Raw genomic sequence first — 23,053 nt, 5'->3', positions numbered from 1 at the left:
TCTTCTGTTTGCCACTTAGTGGCCTGGCAGGAATGTATGCTCACTGCCTGACTGTTTACAGATTGTTCTACAAAGTCTAAAGAATGTTCACCGTCTAGAGGAAGTACATCAGCAGAGCTGAGGCTGACAGTGGATGCCAGGGAGGAGCCTGGTCCCTGGACACAAAGCATCTGAAAGCAGGGACAACATAGTTGTTACTGAGCCATATCATTATAGAGAACACTTATCTTCAAAGAATACACCTTTTGCCAAACACTAGCAGTCAGTGTAAAATACACCTATTAGCATAATTTAACTCTGTCTGATATAAATACACTTAGCTAAATACATAATGTATTTTGCTTTCAGGTTGTGGGAGTAACTAAGACAAACAGGTCAGTGATACGACATTGATCTGATGTCCATCCTTCCAGAAACAGTATTTCCTCTCTTAAGTAGGCAACAGACAGGGAAAGGGTACTTTTCAGTTACTACAAAATGAAAAGAGTTACAATGTTTTGTTAGCTGGATGGAAAACTGGAGTTTAATACAACCAACCCTAACCTGACAGTAAGCGGCTCCCACTGGAACATGTACCAATTCGTTTTCTTCTGTAGACAGAATATTTTCTAAGTATCACTTGTAATTAAGTCTTCCACTGAAACAAGTGAACTTTTCCATCTTGTGCACTCTGCACCCATCAGGACAGGTTGCGGCGCAGAACAGTAAGCGCTAGGCTGGCAGAGGCCCATGCTGACCAAGGGCCCCAGGGCAAGTTGTGATGCTCAGTGTGCATGCTTTTAAATCAGGCAGTCTCACCTGTATATTTTGACATAGCATTTTACAGGAAACAAAGAAAGACAAGAGTAGAAAGATGCATTTCACAGGGGATAACAGAATCTGCCACTGCCTTAGGTGAACTAAAGAAACTTGAAATACAACTGGTATCTTCAAGTTATTTTGAGTCTAGTTTTTCAAAAACATAACTTGTTTACCCAAGAAAGCAAGGTGCAGTAAAAGGAGACAGTTCCTTTTAAGAGGCCAAACAAGAACCTCATATTCAATTAACTAAGACGCAAGATTTTTCCCTAAGACCCAAAACTGGAAGAAGACATAATCGTCAACAATACTGAAGCCCAGGAATCCCCAGTGGCTCAAAAAAGACAAACGTAGTAACACTATGGCCACGTACCAGACAGCAGGACTACATGGCCACAGGGACTGAATGCCTTCTGTTAAAAATAGGGCCGTTCTGAGGACTTGTACAAATACTACACATGTATAGAAAATGTCTTTAACAAAGAATGTAATGCAAAGAACAGAAAGGCATCACACACACACACACACACACACACACACAAATTTATCCTGCCCTTCTAGAATGGCAGCGAAAAACATCCAAACCCTCTGCTCCCTCAAATAGCTGGGGACAGCTGAGCCAGGAGAAGCTGAGCCGAGCCAGAGAAGATATTGGGAGACAGAAGAAGAACCCACAAAGTAGTAAAATAAAGAACAAATAAAGATTAAAAGCTACAGTATTCTTGCAGAGGGCCAGAGTCTGGTTCCTAGCACCTACACAGAGTAACTCCAGCTCTAGGGGGATCTGAATGCCTTTGCATTCACATGCATAGTAGAAACAAAATAAATCTTAAAAAATTAAGGGCCAGCGAGACAGTTTGGCGGGTAAAGGTGCTTGCCTGCAAGCTTGATATGAGCTCAATCCTGGGCACACAAGGTAGAAGGAGAGACCTGACTCCTCCAAGTTGTCCTCTGACCTCCTCATGTTCACCCACCCACACACATACACATGTACAGATAATAAAATAAAGCTACTTCAGGCCTTATAAATGAGAAGACTAATATTGTGGTAAAATGTGGGAGATGGTCAACTAAGCAAAAACTTACTTTATGGCTGCATAGTAAAATGTTCCAAACCAAATACCAGAAGTTATTAGATGCACAGGAATCAAAACTTTTCCATATTGTCTAAATGTTTTCTTAAATCGTTGATAAAGACTAATAGATTTGTCCTGTAAAGGATCAGGCTCTTCCTTTTTTTCCGATGGAGTCTCTTGTGATGTGGCACTGGAAGAGAAAACCCTCTTGGATAAAGTATCCTGTTCCCATTGTTCCTGGTGAAGGACTCCCAGCTGAGGTGGCTGAGCATCTAACAGATTCCTTTGCTTTGCAAGGCACTGAACAGCAGGCACATGTAGCCACTGCTTTTGGAGGTGTGGTGTCCAAACCACTCTGCAGTCACTGCTATGCAAAAGTAACGGTCCTCTTATGCTTTGATGATGATCAAAGAGCCCAGCTTTCTGTGGTTCCAAGAATGTCCTGAGTGCCAGCCGAGACATAGTCCGTGGTACATTCCATTGCATGTTGAAGGATGGTGATGAGTTTCAGCTTCCACAGAGACTAGATTTAGAAAAAATACTGTGTTACACACAGATTTCCATTTTTAGTCAAACTACTTAAAAGTTAACCACTGTGCATTAGCAATAAAAGGACAAACTGGTACCTAATGTACAGGAAAAATGGCAAGGTATATAGTTTTAAGGACCATAACATTTCATAAAATACATCCTTTAAATGTAAGCAGTCTGCTTAGCAGACACTGTGGAGGGTAACATTAACTACAAATGGGATGTTGTAAGGACTCTTCTATTACACAAAGAATCAATGGGAGCTCTGATCTGAGTACAGATGTACTTTGCTTTCAGGCCCCAAGCCCAAGTCAACAAGTTAAATGATGACTACTTTAACAGGGTTCTTACAGAAATGACTGCCACTCCTGATAGAACGCCACTCTGTAAATGAGTTCCTTTCACAAGTGTTAACGTTTAGATAGTTGTGATCAGTACCATCTATTCTGTAACAGCCCTTAAACACGTAATAATAATAAAGTTGTAATTCACATACGTTATTGGTGATGAAAGGAAACAGCCTGGTATTTTATCTTCTTTTTCCCCCTATATCAAGAGAAAAAAAAAAACAAAAACCCAAAACAAAACAAAACAAAACACCCAAAAACAATGTCTCATGATTTGACTTGGCATCAGTGTTGGATTCAGAATGACAAGGTACTTTGGAGTCAGAAAGACCATAAGATGGGGGGCCAGCCTGGGCTACAAAGGGTGATCCTATCTAAAGAATTCAAGGGACTGGAGAGATTGCTCAGCAGTTACAAGTACTTGCTGCTCTTCCAGAGGACCTAAGTGCAGTTCCCAACACCCACACCTACAGTTTACAGCCCTTTGTAATCCCTGCTCCAGGGGACTGACACACACATAAAATAATGCAAAGATAACTAACGTCCCCTCACTTCACTGAAAGGCAAGATTAATCAATAGTATTTTTGAACAAATTATTTAGCCTTTTTTTCTTTCTTTTCTTCTTTTCTTTTTCTTTTTTCCCCTTTTCTTTTTGAGATAGGGTTGCTGTATGTAGCCTTAGCTGTCCTGGACTCACTTTGTAGACCAGGCTGGCCTTGAACTCAGAGAGACCCACCTGCTTCTGATTTCCAGGGTGCTGGGATTGCTGGTGTGTACCACCATGCCTGGCTTTATTTAGCCTCCTTAAATGCATGTTTCTTAGTGTGAGATGGAATTATTAGAACTGCTAACATGTAGTCCTTATTCCATTTTAGCAACTTAATACTTCTAACATTTTGAAAACAGATGATCTATTTTAAATTCCATTATTACTAAGAGTTAGTAAGATTTCAATAATAACCTAGCAGTTGCTGACATGTGTACTTTGACATGAAAATTCATTATCTCAAATAGACATTGACAGAGAAAGCATAATCTGTCATCATATAAAAGCCTTTATTAATGAATTATCCAGATTATAAGATCAATCCTATTTCTTCTCTAAAAAACATCATTTCCTACCAGGTTCTCACAGATAACCCTACATCAAGTATTATATCGTAAGTGAAAATTCCACTGTACATCCCCTTCATCAGGGCACTGCCTGTGTATTGAAGTGGGTTCTCTGGTTATAGGGCCCATAGGCAGTGTTCCAGAGCCTGCATATTTTTTTGAGCACTGGCTTTGCACTGCTTCTGTAGTCTATCTACACAGTTAAGTTAAAGTACCTTGCCTGCATCTGTTAGTACTCTCAACTTAAACTTTCCCAGGGGGGTTCTATCTTCTTCCTATCTCTGTGTTGTCCTTCACAGCTCATGCCATGTGACTTTCTGCTTCCTATCTATCTCCCACTTAATTTTTTAAAGACTTATTTGTATTTCAATGTGTACGTGCAGATAGATACCTGTGGAAGCCAGAAAACTGTGTCAGATCTCCTGGAGCAAGAATTACAGGTAGTTTTAAGTCACTAAACATGAGTGCTGGGAACTTGTATCTTCTGGAACAGCGGCAAGTGCTTTTAATAACCGAGTCATCTCTCTCCACAGCATTTTCCACTTTCATATTCCAGGGATGCCTATCTGTCTTTTAAATACATCGTAGCTCAAGTGATGTTACCATATGTGGGTCTGTACTGTCCATTCTCTCCTTCCCTTGGGAATTCCCAGTGTGTCCCGTCTGTTCTTTGTAAAAGTTAGGGGCAGAAATATATGCCTGTCGTAACGGTGTCCTAATTAACTTCAGGTATTTTGCCTTCTATGTTTATGTTCTTGTCAGTGCTTCTATCTGGTGTTATATGCTCAGTTGTTGTTGTTTTTAATCATCTTTCAGAGGCAATCTGTGTGTGTGTGTGTGTGTGTGTGTGTGTGTGTGTGTGGTTTCTTGTTATTCTTTTCAATACTGGCATGGTCAAAAGTCTTTGCCATTTATTTTACAGTAATTTTTGGGTTGATTTACAGAACCACAGGGTTAAGCCACTTGTTATTGCTCATGAGTCTGTGAATATGTAAATTTTGGTTTGCTTTTTCAATTATGAATTGTCTGGCTGGAAGTAACATTTTAACACTTTCTGCATGCTTGTAAGACAGTAAAGTGTCTTGTTCAATGTCCCAGGACCATACTATTCTGGGGTTTCCATTTTATTTTTTCTTGAGCTTTTTCTTTGATGGCTAGTAGGGGTATTATTTGACCAGGGAGGACCCCATTTCTGATATTGGGATGATATGCTCTGTCCTTGGAATGAATTCTGGTAAATACTTCTCATCTTGTGTATTCCTTCTGTGAGGAGCCCTGACCTGAAGCCAACATGCCTGCTTTGTAAGCACTATTTCTAGGGAACAAGTTTCTGACCAATTTGGATACCTGCCAATTCTTCTGGACTCAATCTCATCCAATAGAGGAACAATATCATATACCTGATTATATTAGGCTTCTTGCTAGTATGACAGTCTGCATCCTTCAATGCCTCATATTTTTTTTCAAAGTGTATTACTTATTTGATGCTATGGAAATTTAGTTTTCCAGAATCTTACTGAAATAAAATTGTGTTGTGTATGTAAGTTCCTTGATCCAAAATAGCTATGTGCTGTAATGACTTATAACCTTAATTGTGCCCTAAGTGTTGTGTACTAAGTTTTGTAAGGCATAAAATAATCTTTTAATATTCAATCCTTCTGTTCTTCTACCCAATAAAAGTATGTGACTTTTTGTGATTTTAGGATGATGATAACATAGGGTAAGTACTGCTTCCAGTAACCAAATAGAACTTGACAACTTTTGTGCATCCTCTTTAGATGTAGGCAATCCCTATTGCCCTAATTTTGCTTTCTCTTGCTTTTGATATGCACTTGTCACTTGATGACCATGTAAGACCTAAAAATTTAAGTGGTGTCTGGTTTTAGTTTTTCTTATTAACTCACCCCCTCCCCCAGTCACCTAGTCAAGGGACCATCCCTTCAGGAAGGCTAGTATTCCTTAAATTATGCTAAAGAGATGGGAGGAATAATCATCCCTTCAATGAGATAGTACTTTCCTTCCTAGAATCTCTGCTCTCTGTACATTTGCTACAGAAACACCTTCGAGTTCTATTAAGTCGGCCCATGTTTCTGAGATATAACTTTCCTTTTTCTTCTCTTCTGTCTCTTTCTTTCAGATAATGGCCTTCTTTGGTTTGGGCTTTTTCACTCTCTCTTGAAGCCTTCCTCCACTTCATGTGGCTGTTCACACATCACAGTTTTCTCTCTTCCTCGTCTCTATTTCTCTCCTCTGGGCAGCTACCGAGATTTACAGATGACATATGGCTGGGGTTTTCCTTTTCTTTTAAAAACTTGCCTTACTATTTATGTATTTATTTGTGTGTGTGTGCCTGTGCAAACATGCTGATGCTACATGGGTGGGTGCCTGTAGAGGGCACTAGAACCCCTGCAACAGGACTTAGAGGCCTGAACTTGGGTCCTTTGTATGAGAAGTACATGCTCTTAACTGCTGAGCAATCTGTCCAGCTCCATGGGGATGGGTGGGTGGGTGCTTTTCTTTTAACTAATAAAATTGTCCTTGAACTTTTCTGAGTCTGTTCTTAAATTACACTTAAGTTCTTTTATTATCAAAACTAACAATTTCAAGAATTGGCAAATTTCCAGTAATATATGAGGGACCTCTGATTTTCCAGTAACAAAACATTGCAGGCCCAGAGTTTAATCTTGAACTAATTTTAGTCTTCTTAGTTATTCCCTGCCCACCTGTGTCTAAGCTAATGTTCTTATACCTATGGAGACAGCAGAGACTTCCTGTTTTGTTGTACCTCATTTACCAATGTTTCCATCAATGTATGTGAAAATTGTCTTGACACGATTTCCTGTGTTCTGTTACTATGAAACTGTTAACTATATTGGAACATGTAATTTGGGGTAACCTAAATCTGTGTTCCCATGACATCACAACCCATATTTAGATTCAGAATAAACACTTATCTCCTTTGGGATAATAAATATGTTTTTTGAGTCAACACACTTCTGGCAGGTAGCATCTCAATGACAACCAGGACTTTCCAAGAGAAATAACCAAGCTCTAGGCCTGTGTTAGCTTTTATCCTCATCCCTAAAATGTAGCTAATAATACTTTGTCACAGTTATTATGATGATGATTAAAGTATACTACTCTACATTGTAGCTTCCCTTCTTCAACTGCTCATCTACCCGACACGCTCAAACCATGCCCACATCCGTCCTTCATCAACCCATGCAGAATCCTAGTGTAAATGGCCGGGGTGACATTATGAAAACACCTTTCCCCTTCTCCTTACTTTCAATAATCAACACACTCTGTAACCACGTATGTGCTTTCCCCCATTTCTTCTTTTTTTTTTTAAAGGTCAAAAACACCATGCAATTCCTCATGGACAACAACTAGATATCTTCCATTTCAAGGTGACTTGCACACTATACTCCAATTAAAGTTAGATCTCACTGTACACGGTTAGCATTTCTCTGACACTAAAACCAGACAAGGATACAACTAGTATCACTGGTGAACAAAGAACACTAAAATCCCCAACAAACACTGACAAATCAATTCTAACTATACAGTCAACAGTTTATACAGCATGATAAGTGAAATTTACTTTTGGGACACAATATGGTTCAATATGTGAAAATTAAAAGACCTAACTGTGGGCATAAGGTTATTGTATCATTCAAATCCTGATTTCTGTGCCCCCAGCACCCCCCGATGTGGTTATTACCATCCTTGGTCTGAGAATCTCCTGTCTCAACGTTGTATAAACACTGCTCCCCAATTATATACCCTGGTATGCCAATAAAGCAGCTTATAGCCAATTACTGAGCAGGGGAGAGAATAGAGCTATACTTCCTGCCACCAGGGAGGAGGAATTAGTGGAGGAAGTAGGGGATCAGCCATGGGAGAGGTCCAAGAGACATCCGAAGAGAGAGCTGGAACAAGAAAGGGTAAAAAGTACAAGTATCTCTGGGATATAAGCTGGGAGGAAGCTAGATTCGATCAGAGGATTAAGAATAGAGTAATACAGAGCTTTCCAGCTTGTTTAATCTTGATACTGGAGTGCTCTAGGGATCCCCTGTGTTGTCTTTCTAAGGCTGGGACTATACGCAGGTTGCCATGACAACCCAGCATGTATGTGGTGTTATAGTTTTCTTTTGCAAATACTGTCCATTATGATGGGCTTGTACGAAACCATTGAGCTTTTTGACTTTAGAACTCACCACTATGTTTGTAATATGGTCTTTTAAAAAGTCATAATGTCCGTGTGTGCCTTTCTTAGATACACTGGAGTTGTCTTCACACCCTACTCAGTTACATGCTGTAGAGCACATTGTTATACAAATGAAGATGAGAGAATGACAGGGTAGAAGTTCCAGAACAATATTATTTTTATATTAAGAACAGAATATCTTTATAGACGGATATGCCATGGGGAAATGTCCAGGGAGTGTTTGTTAGTTTGTTGCTATTCTTTGTTTGCTTGTTTGCTTATTTGTTTGTTTACAAAGCACACCCAGTGGGGGAAAAGGCATAATTAAACTCTGGAACTAAAAAAAAAAAAAAAAAAAAAGAATAGAGTAATAATTGCTCAGTTACTGCGCTGTGAAACTTATTAAAATAATATAATGGAGTCTCAATTAGTTGTGTGATAGCCACATTAAGAGAGAAACTAACAGTTTAACAACACATTAGCTTAATAAAAAGTTTTGATTATCTTTATAGATATAGAAAAGGCAGGCATTCAATAAATATTCCAAATAAATATTCCAAACAGATCAGTTGTGGAAGAATCAACTCAACACAACTTCTGCATGTGACAAACCTAAAGTCAATGCCATACTAAAATGAGGAAACCCCACAAGTGTTTCTTCTAATATCTGAACACAGGGATATCTCCTCTTTTTTCAATACAGCATGTTAACCAAAGCAATTATGAAAGGAAAAGAAATATGTATATGGAGAGAAGTAAAGTTATCTTTGTTTGCAAATTATATGATCCATAAAAAACCAAAACTAAACTCTACCAAAAGACTTGCAGAATTGGCAAATTTAATAAGCTGCACAATACAAAAATAAAAATATAAAGTCTATCAATTTTTATCAACTAAAAACATGCTTCTCTTGGGAACTACATTTAAACCTGGTGTGGACCAACTTTCTTCCTTCCAGTGGACCCTCCCTTCTGGCCCATTCCCATCCCATAGTGTCAGGAGCCTGAGATACCAAGGCACACTATCTATGTGGAACATCCAGCGCCCATACCAACTGGGACTCAGGTAGGCAATTCACACAATCCTTCCTGTCCTCTATTATGATCTCTCCATTTTTACCCTCAGCTCTTAATAACCAACTTGCAGGTGCCTCTCCTTCCATCTCAATTCCATCTACTGAAGGCTCTTGCTACAAATGCAGGATTCTTCCAGCTCTTTCATCCCTGTCTCTCTAGATTATTTCTCTTATCACAGCTTACATACAAGAGCCCTTCCTCTTATCACACCTCTGACTTTTTGGGGTCTACATGGTGTGGAATGCTGCCCTAAGCTCTTTTCCTCAGCTTCTCTCAGGTTTTTCTCTTAGACTATCTCTTCTTCCTCTCTAATACCAGCCAATATACAAAACAACTCTGTGCCAGGCAACCCACAAGAGGGGGCGTGGCAGAAACCAAGGAATGAAACATGCACCCAACAAAGATAAGACCAAATATCAACACTTAGAATCACGTTAGTGATCAGAACTCCAGGTGCCTAGAAAACAACACAAGTATTAACAGTCAAAACAACGTTTCCACTAGAATCTAGTAGGTGATATAGCTGAAGCACAAGATATGGGCTTCAGAATAGCAATTGTGAATATGTTCAAAGACATTAATGAGGGAATGAATACATCATAATAAAGTCTGTGAAAGCAGGAACAAACAGTGGAATGAAGAATGAAAACAATTCATGACATAAAAATAGACTCAATAAAGAAAACCCAAACTGAGATAAAACTAAAAATGAAAAATTGATAAAGTAAAAAAAGAACTTCAGAGACAAGCTTCACAAGCAGAGTACAAGATATGAAGAAGGAATTGTAGTTGTTGAAGACAAGGCAGAAGAAATAGATAACCCAACTCTTAAAAAAAAATCAGGCACAAAACATTTACATATCTTGAAATGATAGGAATAGGGGAAGAAGAAATCAAAGTCAAAGACACAGAAAACATTTTCAACAAAATCATAGAATAAAATTTTCCCAACTCAAGGAGGGAGGTGTCTAACAAGTTATAAGAAGCACACAGAACACCAAATAGACAAGATCAGAAGAGAAATTCCCCATAACACATAATCAAAACACTACATGTACAGAACAAAGAAAAAACTTTAAAAGCTGAAAAGGAAAAATACCAAGTAACATATAAAGGAAGTCCCATTAGAATAACACATGACTTCTCAATGAAGATTCTAAAAGCCAGAAGGGCATGGACGAATATACTATAAATTTAAGACCACAGATGCCACGGTAGGCTATTATATCCAGCAAAACTATTCACCACAAATGATGGAGGAAAAACTATTACACAATGAAACCAAATCTAAGCAGTAGCAGTATTTATCTTAAAATGCAGCTCTACGGAGGACACTAGAAGGAAAACTTCGGTCCGAAGAGGTAGCCACATCCAAGAAAACACAAGGAATAAATAATTGCAAAATTATCAGTAAATCAAGAGGAGGAAAATCCACATTATAACAAAATAACAGGAAATCAATAAACTCAGTTCACTGACAACTGTCAACATTTAATGCCCCCAATTCCCCAAGAAAAAGACATAGACTAACAGACTGGATTAGAAAATAGTATTATCTTTCTGCTACATCCAAGAAACACACTTTAACATCAAGGTGAGATATTACTTCAGAGTAAAAGGATGGAAAAAAAAATAGTCTAAACAAACAGACTCCCAAAACAAGCAGGTGTAGGCATTTTCATATCTGACAAAATAAGACGTCAAAACTAATTAGAAGAGATAGAGAAGGACACTACATACTCAAAGGGGGGAAAACCACTAAGAGGATGTTGCAATTCTAAACATTAATGCACCACACACAAGGATACCCAAGTTCATAAAAGAAATGCTGCTAAAACTAAAATCACATACTATCACACAGTGATAGTGGATAACTTAAATACTCGACTGTCACCAATATAGAAATCATTCTGTTAAAAACTAAACAGAGAAATTCCAGGGTTAAATAACACCATAAATCAAAACCGTCTAGCAGGTATAACACTTCACCCAAAAACCAAATATACCTTCTTCCAAGTAGCCCATGGCACCTTCTTTAAGACTGACCATAAACTTGGACACAATCCAAGTCTCAAAAAATATAAGAAATTTGAAATACCTTTGAACCTATTTGACTACTATAGATTAAAGCTGGATATCATCAACAATAGGAACAATAGAAAGTATAGAAATTTATGGAAACTGAACAACTCACCACTGAATGTAAAATACTAGGTGCCAACATTAAAAAAAAAAATGGTGATCTCCTGGCACTCTTGAAAGCTCTAGAACAATAATAATAAAAACCCAAAGGAGTAGACAGCAAGAAATAGTCAAACAGCTGCAATCAATAAAATAGAAACAAATACAAAGAATCAATGAAAAGAAGAGTTGGTTCTTTCAGAAAATAAATAATACTGATAAACCATTAGCCAAGATAATTAAAAGATGAAGAAACTAGATCCAAATAAATACATCACAATAGAAACCAAGGTAATATAGAAATCTTAAGGACACACTTTAAAAAAATCTGCACTCAACCAACTGGAAAACCTAAAATAAATGAATACATGCTTTGACATATAATACCTACCAAAGTTAAATTAAGATCAGATAAGCAAATTAAACAGACCCACATGCCCTAGTGAAGTAGCTGTAACTAAGAGTTTCACAACTAAAGAAAGCCCAGGGCCAGATGGAGTCAGCACAGAAATTTACCACATCTTCAAAGAATAATTAACACCAATACTACTCAAATTATTCCATAAAATAGAAATGGAAGGAACACTGCCTAATTCTTTTTATGACAATTACTCTGATAATTAAACCACACAGAAACCCAACAAAGAAAGAAAATTATAGAACAATACCCTTTATGACAACAGATGCAAAAAGTAATAAAACATTTGCAAACAGAATCCAAGAACATATCAAAATGATTATCTACAACAATAAAGTAGTTTTCAGCAAAGTTGTAGGATAAAAATTAACATACAAAATCAGTAGCTTTCCTATATACAAATGGCAGACTGAGAAAGAAATGGGAAACACCTTTCACAATAACCTCAAACAACAACAAAACAACACGGAGGAATAACTAACCAAGCAATGGAAAGACTTGTACAATAAAAACTTTGTGACAATACAGAAGGAAATTGACATTTGAAGATGGAAGTGATCTTCTATGCTCATGGGTTGGTAGGATTAACATAATGAAAGTGGTCATCTTACCAAAAATTTAACTACAAATTCTAAGTAATCCTTCTCAAAATTATAAGACAATTCTTCAAAGAAATTGAAAGACTGTTTTTCAACCTCACGTGAAAACACAAACTCAGGATAGCAAAAACAATAAAATAATAAAAGAACTGCTAGGGGTATTAACATACGAGACTTAAAGTTGTAACACAGAGCTATAGTACTAAAAATAGACTGATATTGTCATAAAAAGGCACATTGATCAAAGGAATTGAACTGAAGACCCAACCATAAGTCCACAAACCTATGGATACCAGATTTTTGACCAAGATGCCAAAAATGCACATTATAGCATCTTCAACAAATGGTGCAGGTCTAATTGGATGGCTGCATGTAGAAGAATCCAAATAGATCCAGATATATCACCCTGCATAAAAATCAACTCCAAATGGACTTAGGACCTCAACATAAGGCCAAATACACCAAATCTGATAGAGGAGAAAAGTTGGGAATAGCCTTAAATTCACTGGCATAGGAAAAGACTTTCTTGGGACACTAATAGCACAGCACTAAGATCAACAGTAATAATGGGACCTCATCAAACCAAAAGGCTTCTGTATGGCAAAGGATAGCACTACTAAGACAAAGTGGCAGTCTGCAGACTAGGAAAATATCTTTACCAGTTACACATCCGATATATAAATTGATCAGATACATAAGTTGATACATAAAATATATAAGGAACTAAATAAGAAAACTGGACATCAAGAAAACAAGTAATGTAATTAAAAATGGGAAACAGAACTAAACAATTCTCAAAAGATGAAACAGAAATGGCTGAGAAACACTTAAAGAAATGTTCAACGTCCTTAGTTGTGGGAAGGATTGTAAGCTTTGTGAAAGCAGTCTTGGCGGGCTTTGCCCTTGGACACACCACGGATACTCCCTGAGATTAACCTTGAGATAGACTGGGTGGAGCCATCCTGGGCCTGGAATTCAGGAAGCTGACCTGGGGACTCCACCTGGACTATTGTGTTTCTAATCGACCCTCAACGGGAGAGGGAGACCACCCTTGTACGTGACAGACTGGCAAGTGGGAGGGGTCAGAGAGAAAAACATCAGGGTCAGACTGGGCTTGAGCACACTTGGATCGGGAAGAGGATCAGCGAACAGGTCGGACCAGTGTGCTGGCCAGAGACACCTAGGGACCCATCCCATGGAATGGACACCGAAAGGTTTACTCTTTTTTCCCTTTAACCTTTTTTCCCTTTTGTGTAAGCTAGTTGGGTTAATTGTTAAAAAACAGAGCCAACACTTAGTCATTGGTGTTCCAAACTACTTTGGGATTTCATCTTCACCAGTCAAAATTGTGAAGATCAATAATATAAATGAAAACTCATGCTGGCAAGGGTGTGGGGTAAGGGGGAACACTTACCTCTTTCTGGTGGGAGTGAAAACTTGTATAGCCACTATGGAAATTAGTATAGCAGTTTCACAGGAAAATAGTGAAAATGCAATAGATTTACCCAGTGAAATATTATTTAGCTTTAAAAATGAAATTTACAAGTAAAAGGATGGAGTTAGAAAAAAAAAAATCACCCCGAGTGAGGTAACCTAGACCCCAGAAGAAAAAAATGCTGTTTGGAGTCTCTTATATGTAGGTGTTAGCCTTTAAACACTTGATAGGTATGCTAGTGTCAATAAAAGTAGGGGTTAGGTATAGAGTAAATGATTAGGAAGGATCGAGGATCTCCCAAAGATGGGGAAACAGAATCTATAGCTATAGCACTGTGGTGCTTGCCTACAACTGGATCTTAAGGCATTTTCTTAGTTGAGGCTCCCTCCTTTCTGATGACTCTACCTTGTGTCATGTTGACATAATACTAGCTGGTACAGGAGAGTAGGGACAGATGAACATATTATATCTCAGGCCAAATCTCAGGCCTTACTTCTTTCCTGTCCTGACAGCCAAATGTCTGTTATCCTAACTCCATCTCCCACAGCAGAGTGCTCTACTGTTTAGGGCAGTAGCAGCAAAGCACTGTAAAATATTTAGTAAGCATCTCCTATTACCTAACACCACGGCCGTAAAGGTCCCTCTTGTAGTGCTTCTAGGGGTACGAACCAGAATGCACTGTTTTATGTTGTGCCTCTTATACCAAAGTAAAAAAAAAAATTCCTTTGGTTATTTACTCTAAATGAAAACATTCATTTCTGGAGGGAGAGAGCTCTTAAGACTCAGACAGTTACAGGACTCACAAAATAGACTTGGGTAGAATTGTTTCTTTGTTCTAACTTTAGATATTTGCTTATATCTGTCTAGGAACAGTCACAAAACTAAACTAAATAAATGTTTTTATTGACCAAGTACTGCACAATACAGAGCTATAATCCTTTGACATGAAGAACAAATTTGTATAAATATGGTTACTACCTTCAAGTAGTTTACAATTTAGTTATGAAAGGTAAATATTCCACGATATGAGAAATGCTCATTAAGTATGAGTTATAAGCCTATATTAAGAAAGGGAAAAAAATAAGAAAATGCTGTGAACTCTAGTGATCAGGTGATGATAATCCAGGATACATTTGAAAGGATAACTTGAGACTCAATGGAGAGAAAACGGGATGGTTATTTTGGTTCAGGCTGAAGTGACAGGTAGAGGTAGAGAATTAATATGTAAAGAAGAGCCCCTTTTTGGCTCAGAGGTTAAGAGCATTGGCTGCTCTTCCAAAGGTCCTAAGTTCAGTTCCCAGGAACCACATGGTGGCCACAACCATCTATAATGAGATCTGGTGTCCTCTTCTGGTATGCAGGTGTATATACAGGTAAAACACTGTATACATAATAAATACATCTTTAAAAAAAAAGATTCCTTTCAGGGTGTTATTCGTTTTGGCTCATAGCTGAAGAACTGTACCTATAGTTCTTAGTCCCATGATTTTGACATCATGGAGAGGCAGAACATCATAGCAATGAGAACATACCAAAGAGCTTACCTATGGTAGACAGGAAACAAAGAAAGAAGGGCATGGAGACCAGGTACAACCCTCAAAGGCCTTTCACAATGACCTACCTATACTAGGAGGTTTCCACTACCTTCCCAAAACAGCACCACCTGCTGGGCCTCAAGCACTCAGCACCTGAGCCTGTGGGAGACATTTCATACTCCAAAGATAACAAAGGATGATGGGAATTAAAGTTAGCATTGCAGTTCATAATTGTAATGTAAAATTGTAGTTACAATTTCAGTTTGTACCTTACAAATTCAAAGTCTCTTATATCTTATAATTCTTTAACTATTATGTTAAAAGAAATATTTAAATAAAGAGGAGAATGAGGAAAGTGAACTTGGTTGTTTCTGGTACTATTTGTAGAGATCTGTCCTAAACAATTATCTAACCATTTGGTTCTTTTGGCCCTTTGAATTTTGTTCACAGGAACCTGCTGACAACAAAACAGTGGCTTTATTTTAGAAGTCTGAGTTACTGTTTGTTGTATTGCATGCTATGGCATATTATTTACCATTAGTCTGTTTATATACAAAGAGCTATTACTCAAATTGTCAGCCTAAAGAGCTAGATAAGAAATAATTCATTTTGAAAAACCAGAACTGATTTAATCATTTACTTAGTCTTATAAACTTAAGTTTCCAATTTTGACATACAAATAAACAACATTCTATTACATAAAATTTTGCATACCTTAAAAAAATCTTTAAGAAATGTCTATAAGCAGAATTACTGTATTTGTGAGTGCAGTGAAGTTTTAGTTTCTTTAAAAACTCAAGTTATGTTTTATACACAGGTTTTTGCTTTAATCCGAAGTACGGGATATGGAACTGCTTTTAGTTTGTCCACAGCTGGTAACACCTCATGTGGCTTAGAGAAGGGCGTGGTCTTAGCCAGCTGCAGTTAGTTTAATTCTGAGGACTTTGGAGAGGGAATAAATTACAGGGGTGGGGGCGGGGAAAGAGACAGACAGACACTCTGAAAAAGAAGAATGCTGGTGCTCCCCTCTGCTGCTCCTATTGCTGTTGATGCAGTTTGACTAGAAAAAGTTAGAGATATCCTGAAATAAAGACTGGACTTGAACCCTACGGCCCTAACTAGCAGGTTGTAACCTAGGGGACCTATACCTCTTTCCCCACTAATCTTTCTCTTCTACCTGGTGCTGGGGTGTTGGAAGGGATTGGGATGGAAAAGAAAGATAAGAGATAAGAAACCCCAATAAATGAGATAAAAGTGGTGCCCGCAGGTGCGTATCTTATGGCACTTAATACTTAGTTATGCAGCTCTAACTCTACTTGAACAAAGCGTCAGAGAGCAGAGTCACAAGATGACTCCACCCAGTGGGAGCGTTCTAAAGAAAGCAAGGCTTTGAGAGGATACACAGTCACATTATACACCTCTATTTCAAACTTTAAGGGTCAATGCCAAAGTGTTATTTACTGGGTAATAAAAACAAAAGCCCAGTTAATTTAAAAGGCTAACTATTATCTCAAGCATATTATCTCATGAATAACTTAAATTCCAGGTCATATAATCACTAATAAATCCTAGTACAAGGGCTGTTGTTGTTGTTCTGTGTCTTTTATTGTACACCGTGAATGTACAATAAGGCTGCTGCTATCCACAGACAGTCTACTCAACACTTGGGGTCTGACTAGTGTGACTAAAGAAAGTACCAAACATTTCAGCTTTACTTAAAAAAAACAAAAACAAACAAACAACAGAAAAAAACAAGCCACAGGTTCTTGAAACAGCAAAACCGACAGAGAATAACTGAAAACTAAAATAGATCAATTATGTTAACTGAACTACTTGGTTAGTCAATGTAATGGATGCTAGTAGCTGCCTACTCAGATCATCTAACTTTTACTTTTAGAAGCCCTATTTTCTAAATTCACTTTCTCCCAGCTTCAATATTAAACCTGACTAAAACTCCACATGGGGGTGGGGAGCCTGCAAGATGACTCCTAAAGGCTCTTGCAGCCACGCGTGATGACCTAGGTTTGATCTCTGGATTCAATATAGTGCAAGGAGGGAACCTTGCAAATTACCTTTTGACCTCCATATGCACTCAATGGCTCACCTGCACACATGCACATATATACAAAATGTGTGTGTGTGTGGTGTGTGTGTAAAAGTCCATGGGTTTTGATGACTGTTATTGGTTCAGAGTAGACTTGTCAGAGGACAGTAAGGAATTTGTGGGGGCCTCATTTCCTACCCAAACACACAAAACCCCAGAGACCACAGAAAGCTTGGCAGCTCTTCAGTGTCCAGTCTTGGGCCAATCTAACACCGTAAGGCAGAGCTGGAGCTCTGGAACAAGACTGTCCTTGCCCTTGAAACACTGCGCTACTATCTTTTTCCTTTACTGTGAGTGAGAACTAAGTCCATTTCTGCTATAAGAGGCAGAAAGTAATTTAATAATAAAACCAGGTGTGTGATAAGTTATCCTCTAAGGTGCTCCAAACTACATAAAATTCCCATCTGTTTCTTTTTTTTCTCCTCACATTACTGAAGGCTTTGAGCAACATTTGTGGTATGAAGTAAACATGAGTTTACTAAAGATCAGTTTTTGAATGAGATTAATGCCACCTGTTGCCTGAATTTTGAATTTTACCAGTGCTTATAGAGTGATTTTAGTTTTAAATAGCTAGTCCAACTATGTTGTAGATACACTGTGAAGAAAAGGGGAAATACAAAATGTTTAGGAATCTACTATCCAAAGTTAGTTTAAAAGAAAGGGTACAGAGGTCACACAAAGTTTACAGTTTGAATTAGACTAAAGAGCAAAAACACCATACACCAGTGAGTCTTTTTATCAAAAGTTAACAAAATTGTGTAATTAGTAGGAGCCAGTGCACTAGAATATCACCTTTAAAAGCTGTTTGGTAGGGTCAACAACAACAACAAAAAAATGTAGGTAGTTTGTAAAGTTAAAGAATTCCCTAAGGTAGGAGTAGTGCTTTTAGAAACTAGAAATCAACAGAGGTTCTTGCTTTACAATTCATGTTAAGAATTATTTTGGAAAATAAAAAGGGGAGGATTAGGATTGAAGATTCTGTTTTTGCCCTCAAATACTCTAGTGTCTCAGTTTCTTGACCTCTTGTCCTTAAGGACATCACTCTATGACACACCTCAGCCACCCCACTTTATAAACACTTCGTACATTTCCACATAGCTATACTCCACTGTGAACTCCTTCGTGGCCACAATCTCCTAGATTTCTGTCACTTCTTCTAGACCACTATCATTGCGAAGTCTTTCCCATCATGGAGTCCCAGCGTCTGTGGACTTCCTAAGGAAGGAGAGAAAGCTAAGGAATTACTGTAACCTGGAGAAAATGCCTGGGAGAGGGAGGAGGCTACACTCCTGGGATCTTACCTGCTTTGACTACTGAGAAAGGAGGGAAAAAAAGAATGAGGAACGCACACAGCTGGTTAGTTTCCTTTCTTCATTACATAGTCAAGAATTCCATCAAGAGAATGGTGTACACACACACACACACACACACACACACACACACACACACACCCCAATACACTAAAGGTTACCTCTACACTCCTGTTTACCGCATCACTACTCACCACAGCCAACTTCTGGACTCAGCCTAATGTACATTAACCGATGAATGGATGGAGGAAATGCGGCATCTATACAAAATATTTTTATTTAGCCATAAAGAATGAAACTATGGGGATGGGGAGCTTGCTCAGTGGGTAAAATGTTTGCCTGAATCTGTGAGGACCTGAGTTAGACTTGCCAGACCCCAAGCAAAAGCCCGCCCTATTGGTGCCTGTCTTTAATCCCAGGGACCCTATAATGAGATGGGAGAACACAGGAGCATCTCCAAACACTCAAGCCACCGGCACAACAAAGAGACCATGTCTCCAGCACCGTGGAAGGCAAAGGCTGACAGCCAAGGTTGTAGTTTGACTTCCACATATACAGGAATTTTAATTCTGATATGGCTGCTCTGGCAAGAGATCACATCCAAAGACCGTCTAGGTCTGCATGATCCAGCTAGAATACAGACACGCCTTTAATCCAGGAGACAAAGACAAACAGATCTGAGTTCAAGGCCAGCCTGATATAGAGCAAGTTTCAGGTAAGGAAAACCTTAGGTCCAGGCATGGTGGTACACGCCTTTAATCCCAAATGAAGGTAAAGTTCATTTGTAGAAGCATCCACGTTTGAAAGTGATGTTTAATTAATGGCAGAAAAAGTGACAAATCAGAGAAGATTTGACAGAAGAGGATATGTCCAACTCTCAAGAGAGAAGAAAGGCTAGCTACTTAAGGGAGCAACACAGAGAGTGAGGATAGAGGAGGCAGTTTTACAGAGAGGTTGAATGAGAGAACAAGCTAGACAGAATGAGCCAGAGAAGGAGAAGGAACCAGAAGATTAGAAAAGACTGCTGGAGTTAGTTTGAGACCAAGCAGAGCAATTCAGGGGCTCAGAGAGAAGCCAGATTGAATCAGTCAGTTAGGAGAAGAGTCTGAGCCAGAACAGCTGAGTTGAACCAGCTGGCCCAGAGCTCAATAAGAACAAGAAAGGATTAGCCTATTAAGCAGTAAGTCTCAGAGGCTGAAAACATTCTAGGTCTATCTAGGTTAGATTATACAGTGGCTAGAAGCTTCCAGGACCAGGCCTAGGTTAGCAGACAGAGGCAGTAATCCTCTGAGATGACAATTCTATCAGGAGAATAAAGTTACTTTTTACATCCATATTCCTGCCTGCACCCACATATACACCACCCACACACATACAAATACAAAGTATGAAATACTGTTATTTGCCAGGAAATAGAGACAACTGGAGATCACATATGTTAAGTGAAAAAAGCTTGACTAGGCAAGACAAATATTGCTGTGTTTTTCTCACATGTGGATCCTAGATCTTACACATAAAAGCATTTATATATGTAAACAAGCATATGACACAAAAGTAAAAGTGGGAGTATCTTAGAAAAGGAAGGGTACAAGTCGGAGGGTGGAAGAAAGTGGAGAATATAAAGACAGAGTAAATATGCATACTTAAATTTTAAAAAGTGTTTATGAAATCCATCTTAGTGACAATGACTTTACATTAATAAAAATATTTGTTAAAGTCACCTCCGGAAGCACTCAGTACAAAATCTTTATAGTCATTTTACCCCCAGCAATATAAAACCAACATGAAAGTTAGACAGAAGACTGAAACATTTATAACTATATCTAAGTTAAAGCAGGTTGTTATTGACAGTAATCACCTTGAAAATCAACAGGTGACTACATCTTCAAAATACCTTAACAACAAACACCAAGATCAGCATTTGATTAACTACAGCCTGGGCTGACATATTAGTCAGCACACAAAAGATTCAAGTAAATACTCCTTGCAACTCTAAAAAAAAACTTTTCTGACTTGAAAAGTTGTAAACTTTCAGCACAGGCAGACACAGTTAAGCAGAACCTTCACTTTTTGAAGTGACTATTTGGAGAAACAAAACAAAACAAAACTCTTTACACTTTGTTGCCACAGAACAAGATCACCCTTAAGAAGATCAGGCATCTTCTCTACATCTTAGAAACAATATCATGTTTCAGAGATTACACTCAACTTAAAAGCACTTCTGAGAGATATATTCACTTTCTTATAAATGCTTTCAAATAAATTTTCTTTTGCTTAAAAATATGAATTAAATAGTGCTCCCCTCCCCCACGGAGTGCCAGTCACTCCCCAAGTAGAGCCTACGGAGCAGGTGCTGGCCAGTGCACCTGACCTAAACCAACCAGGACTGTGATGGTTCCAGTCTGGGTGAGCGCTCATATTCTGGCAAAGTAACACCCTTAACCAGCTATTGTTCTCTCCGAACATGATAACTGGAACATTAAGAATTGTGAAAATATTTTTGGGGATCACATGCTGGGCAACTTTCAGTTCTGAGTATGACCTGGGAGATCTTCTGTTTAATGAATATTAGCATGGAGACCTTGGGTCCACTACTTACCAGGCTGACTTTGCCAAACAAACTTAAGCATCTGTAAAACAAAAATAATCCTAACTACCCTGCTGGATTACACAAGAAAATGAGCAAGAAATGTGTGAAATACTTAGCTTGGTACTAGAAAATATGAAAGTATTAGCTATCTTTTTTTTTTAAACTGAAAACCAGACAGCATCAGACAAAGATGTAAAGTTTGAATATCTTGACAAAGAAGTAAAGTTTGAATTCATAACATCTATTCATTGTGGAAATTGTATAAACATGTAGTTTTAAATCCATTAAGAGAAAATTTTAAGGCAGATGTGGTTGATGTCTGCCTGTCATCCCTGCATTGGAGAGGTCCGAGGTAGGAAGATCAGGAGTTTAAGTCCTGCCTGCATAATTTAATTCTGTCTTTTAAAGTTTTTAAAAGTCAAAACCAGGCCCACTTTCTCTCAGATGACAGCAATTATCTGGGGAAAACAAAAAACAAAAACACCCCAATCACTGGATCCAACAAGCTCTAGTGCTTCAATATGCACCCAGCGCTTTGGGGCTCTAGGACTGATTCTTCTGCATCTGTCAATACACATGAACGGAAGTTAACTCAAACTGTATGGTGGCATAAAATAAAATACACGATCCCAGGTATCGGAAATTGGTTTCTCCTACTTGTTAAAAGGAAGGTGTCTTCCTTTTCAAGGTCTATAAAGGGGTCAACGACCTCAGAATGGCAAAGGTCCACAATTTGCAAGCGATCACACCAGGAGGTATATACTGCAAATCTCTTCCCCAAGACTATTTTTATAAAATTGACTACAAACGAATAGGTGGACTAGTAAACTACATTTCCAAAGTGACCTTGGACAGACCAAATATGCTGAGGATCACAATTCAGGATACATTGCAAATCTGATTGTGGTTTTGCACAACTTTGATGGGGGGCGGCGGGGGGGGGGGAGGGAGGAGCAGAGGCGAATTAATGCGTTGGTGCGTAAACTATCTTAATCCACAGGTAGATTCTACGTTCTGACTCTAATCTTGGAGTAAACGCCTGTAACGGTATGCCTCCCTTGAGAGCATGGCAGTAACCAAAAAACAAGCCGACCAGAAACGGCCAGCCAGTCCCAAAGGTGAAGTTATTTTTGAAGGGACACTCCAACTAGCAAGGACACAAGATGGGGCGGGGGGGGGGCGTTAAGGGTCAGAACGCGTAGGATATAACACAGCACCGGGAGGTGCGAGGTTTGCCAGGTTTTCAGAAGGACCCAGGGACAGGGGTGACTTCTTTTCGACCACCCCCGGCCCCCCCCTCCCGGCGGTGGGGTCCGGAGCGCTGACGCCTCCCGCCCGTCAGGAGGGAGGCCGCCACGGACCGTCAGCGGCGCGCTCCGCTGCCGTCAGACTCACGCCTGCGGTGAAGGTGCCCTCTGGCCCCCTCCCGAAGCCCCGCTGCGAACATGGATCCAGGCTACCTCTCAGGATGCGTGTGTTGCGGCGGGGAGGTCTCCACTGATTCCCGCCGCACCGGCCGGACGAAGTTGCCTCAGCAGGGCGACCGGGCCAAGCGGTAGGGCAGCGTGCCGAGCCGCAGGTCAGGAAAACGCTAGGCCTCCACCACCCAGGCCAGCCGCGCCCACTAGCAACGTGCTCCGACCCTCCGTGCCCGCTCGCAGGGCCAGAGGCACGCCGCCGCGCGAGGAACCATGGGACTCGTAGTTCGGACGCCGAGGAAGTCGCGCT

General features: G+C 39.2%; 1 protein-coding gene across 2 annotated transcripts in view; it reads right to left on the bottom strand.

The window, feature by feature from the left end:
* The window catches only part of FAM210A (family with sequence similarity 210 member A), a 29,829-nt gene extending 6,817 nt beyond the window's left edge, over positions 1-23,012 (bottom strand). Inside the window, exons 1-3 of one of the 2 annotated variants that reach the window (XM_084779096.1) lie at positions 22,786-23,012; positions 2,902-2,951; positions 1,885-2,397 (exon numbers count right to left, since the gene is read on the bottom strand). In XM_084779096.1, coding sequence (XP_084635222.1) covers positions 1,885-2,360 — 476 coding nt within the window. In that variant the 5' untranslated portion in view covers positions 2,361-2,397; positions 2,902-2,951; positions 22,786-23,012. The remainder of the gene's footprint in view (positions 1-1,884; positions 2,398-2,901; positions 2,952-22,785) is intronic. The other variant, XM_084779095.1, reaches the window with a different exon arrangement.
* Positions 23,013-23,053: the final 41 nt, after the last annotated feature.

Source organism: Acomys minous, assembly GCF_964271855.1.
Source record: "Acomys minous genome assembly, chromosome: 4".
Classification (NCBI taxonomy): domain Eukaryota; kingdom Metazoa; phylum Chordata; class Mammalia; order Rodentia; family Muridae; genus Acomys; species Acomys minous.
This window is presented reverse-complemented; position numbering and strand designations above follow the sequence as displayed.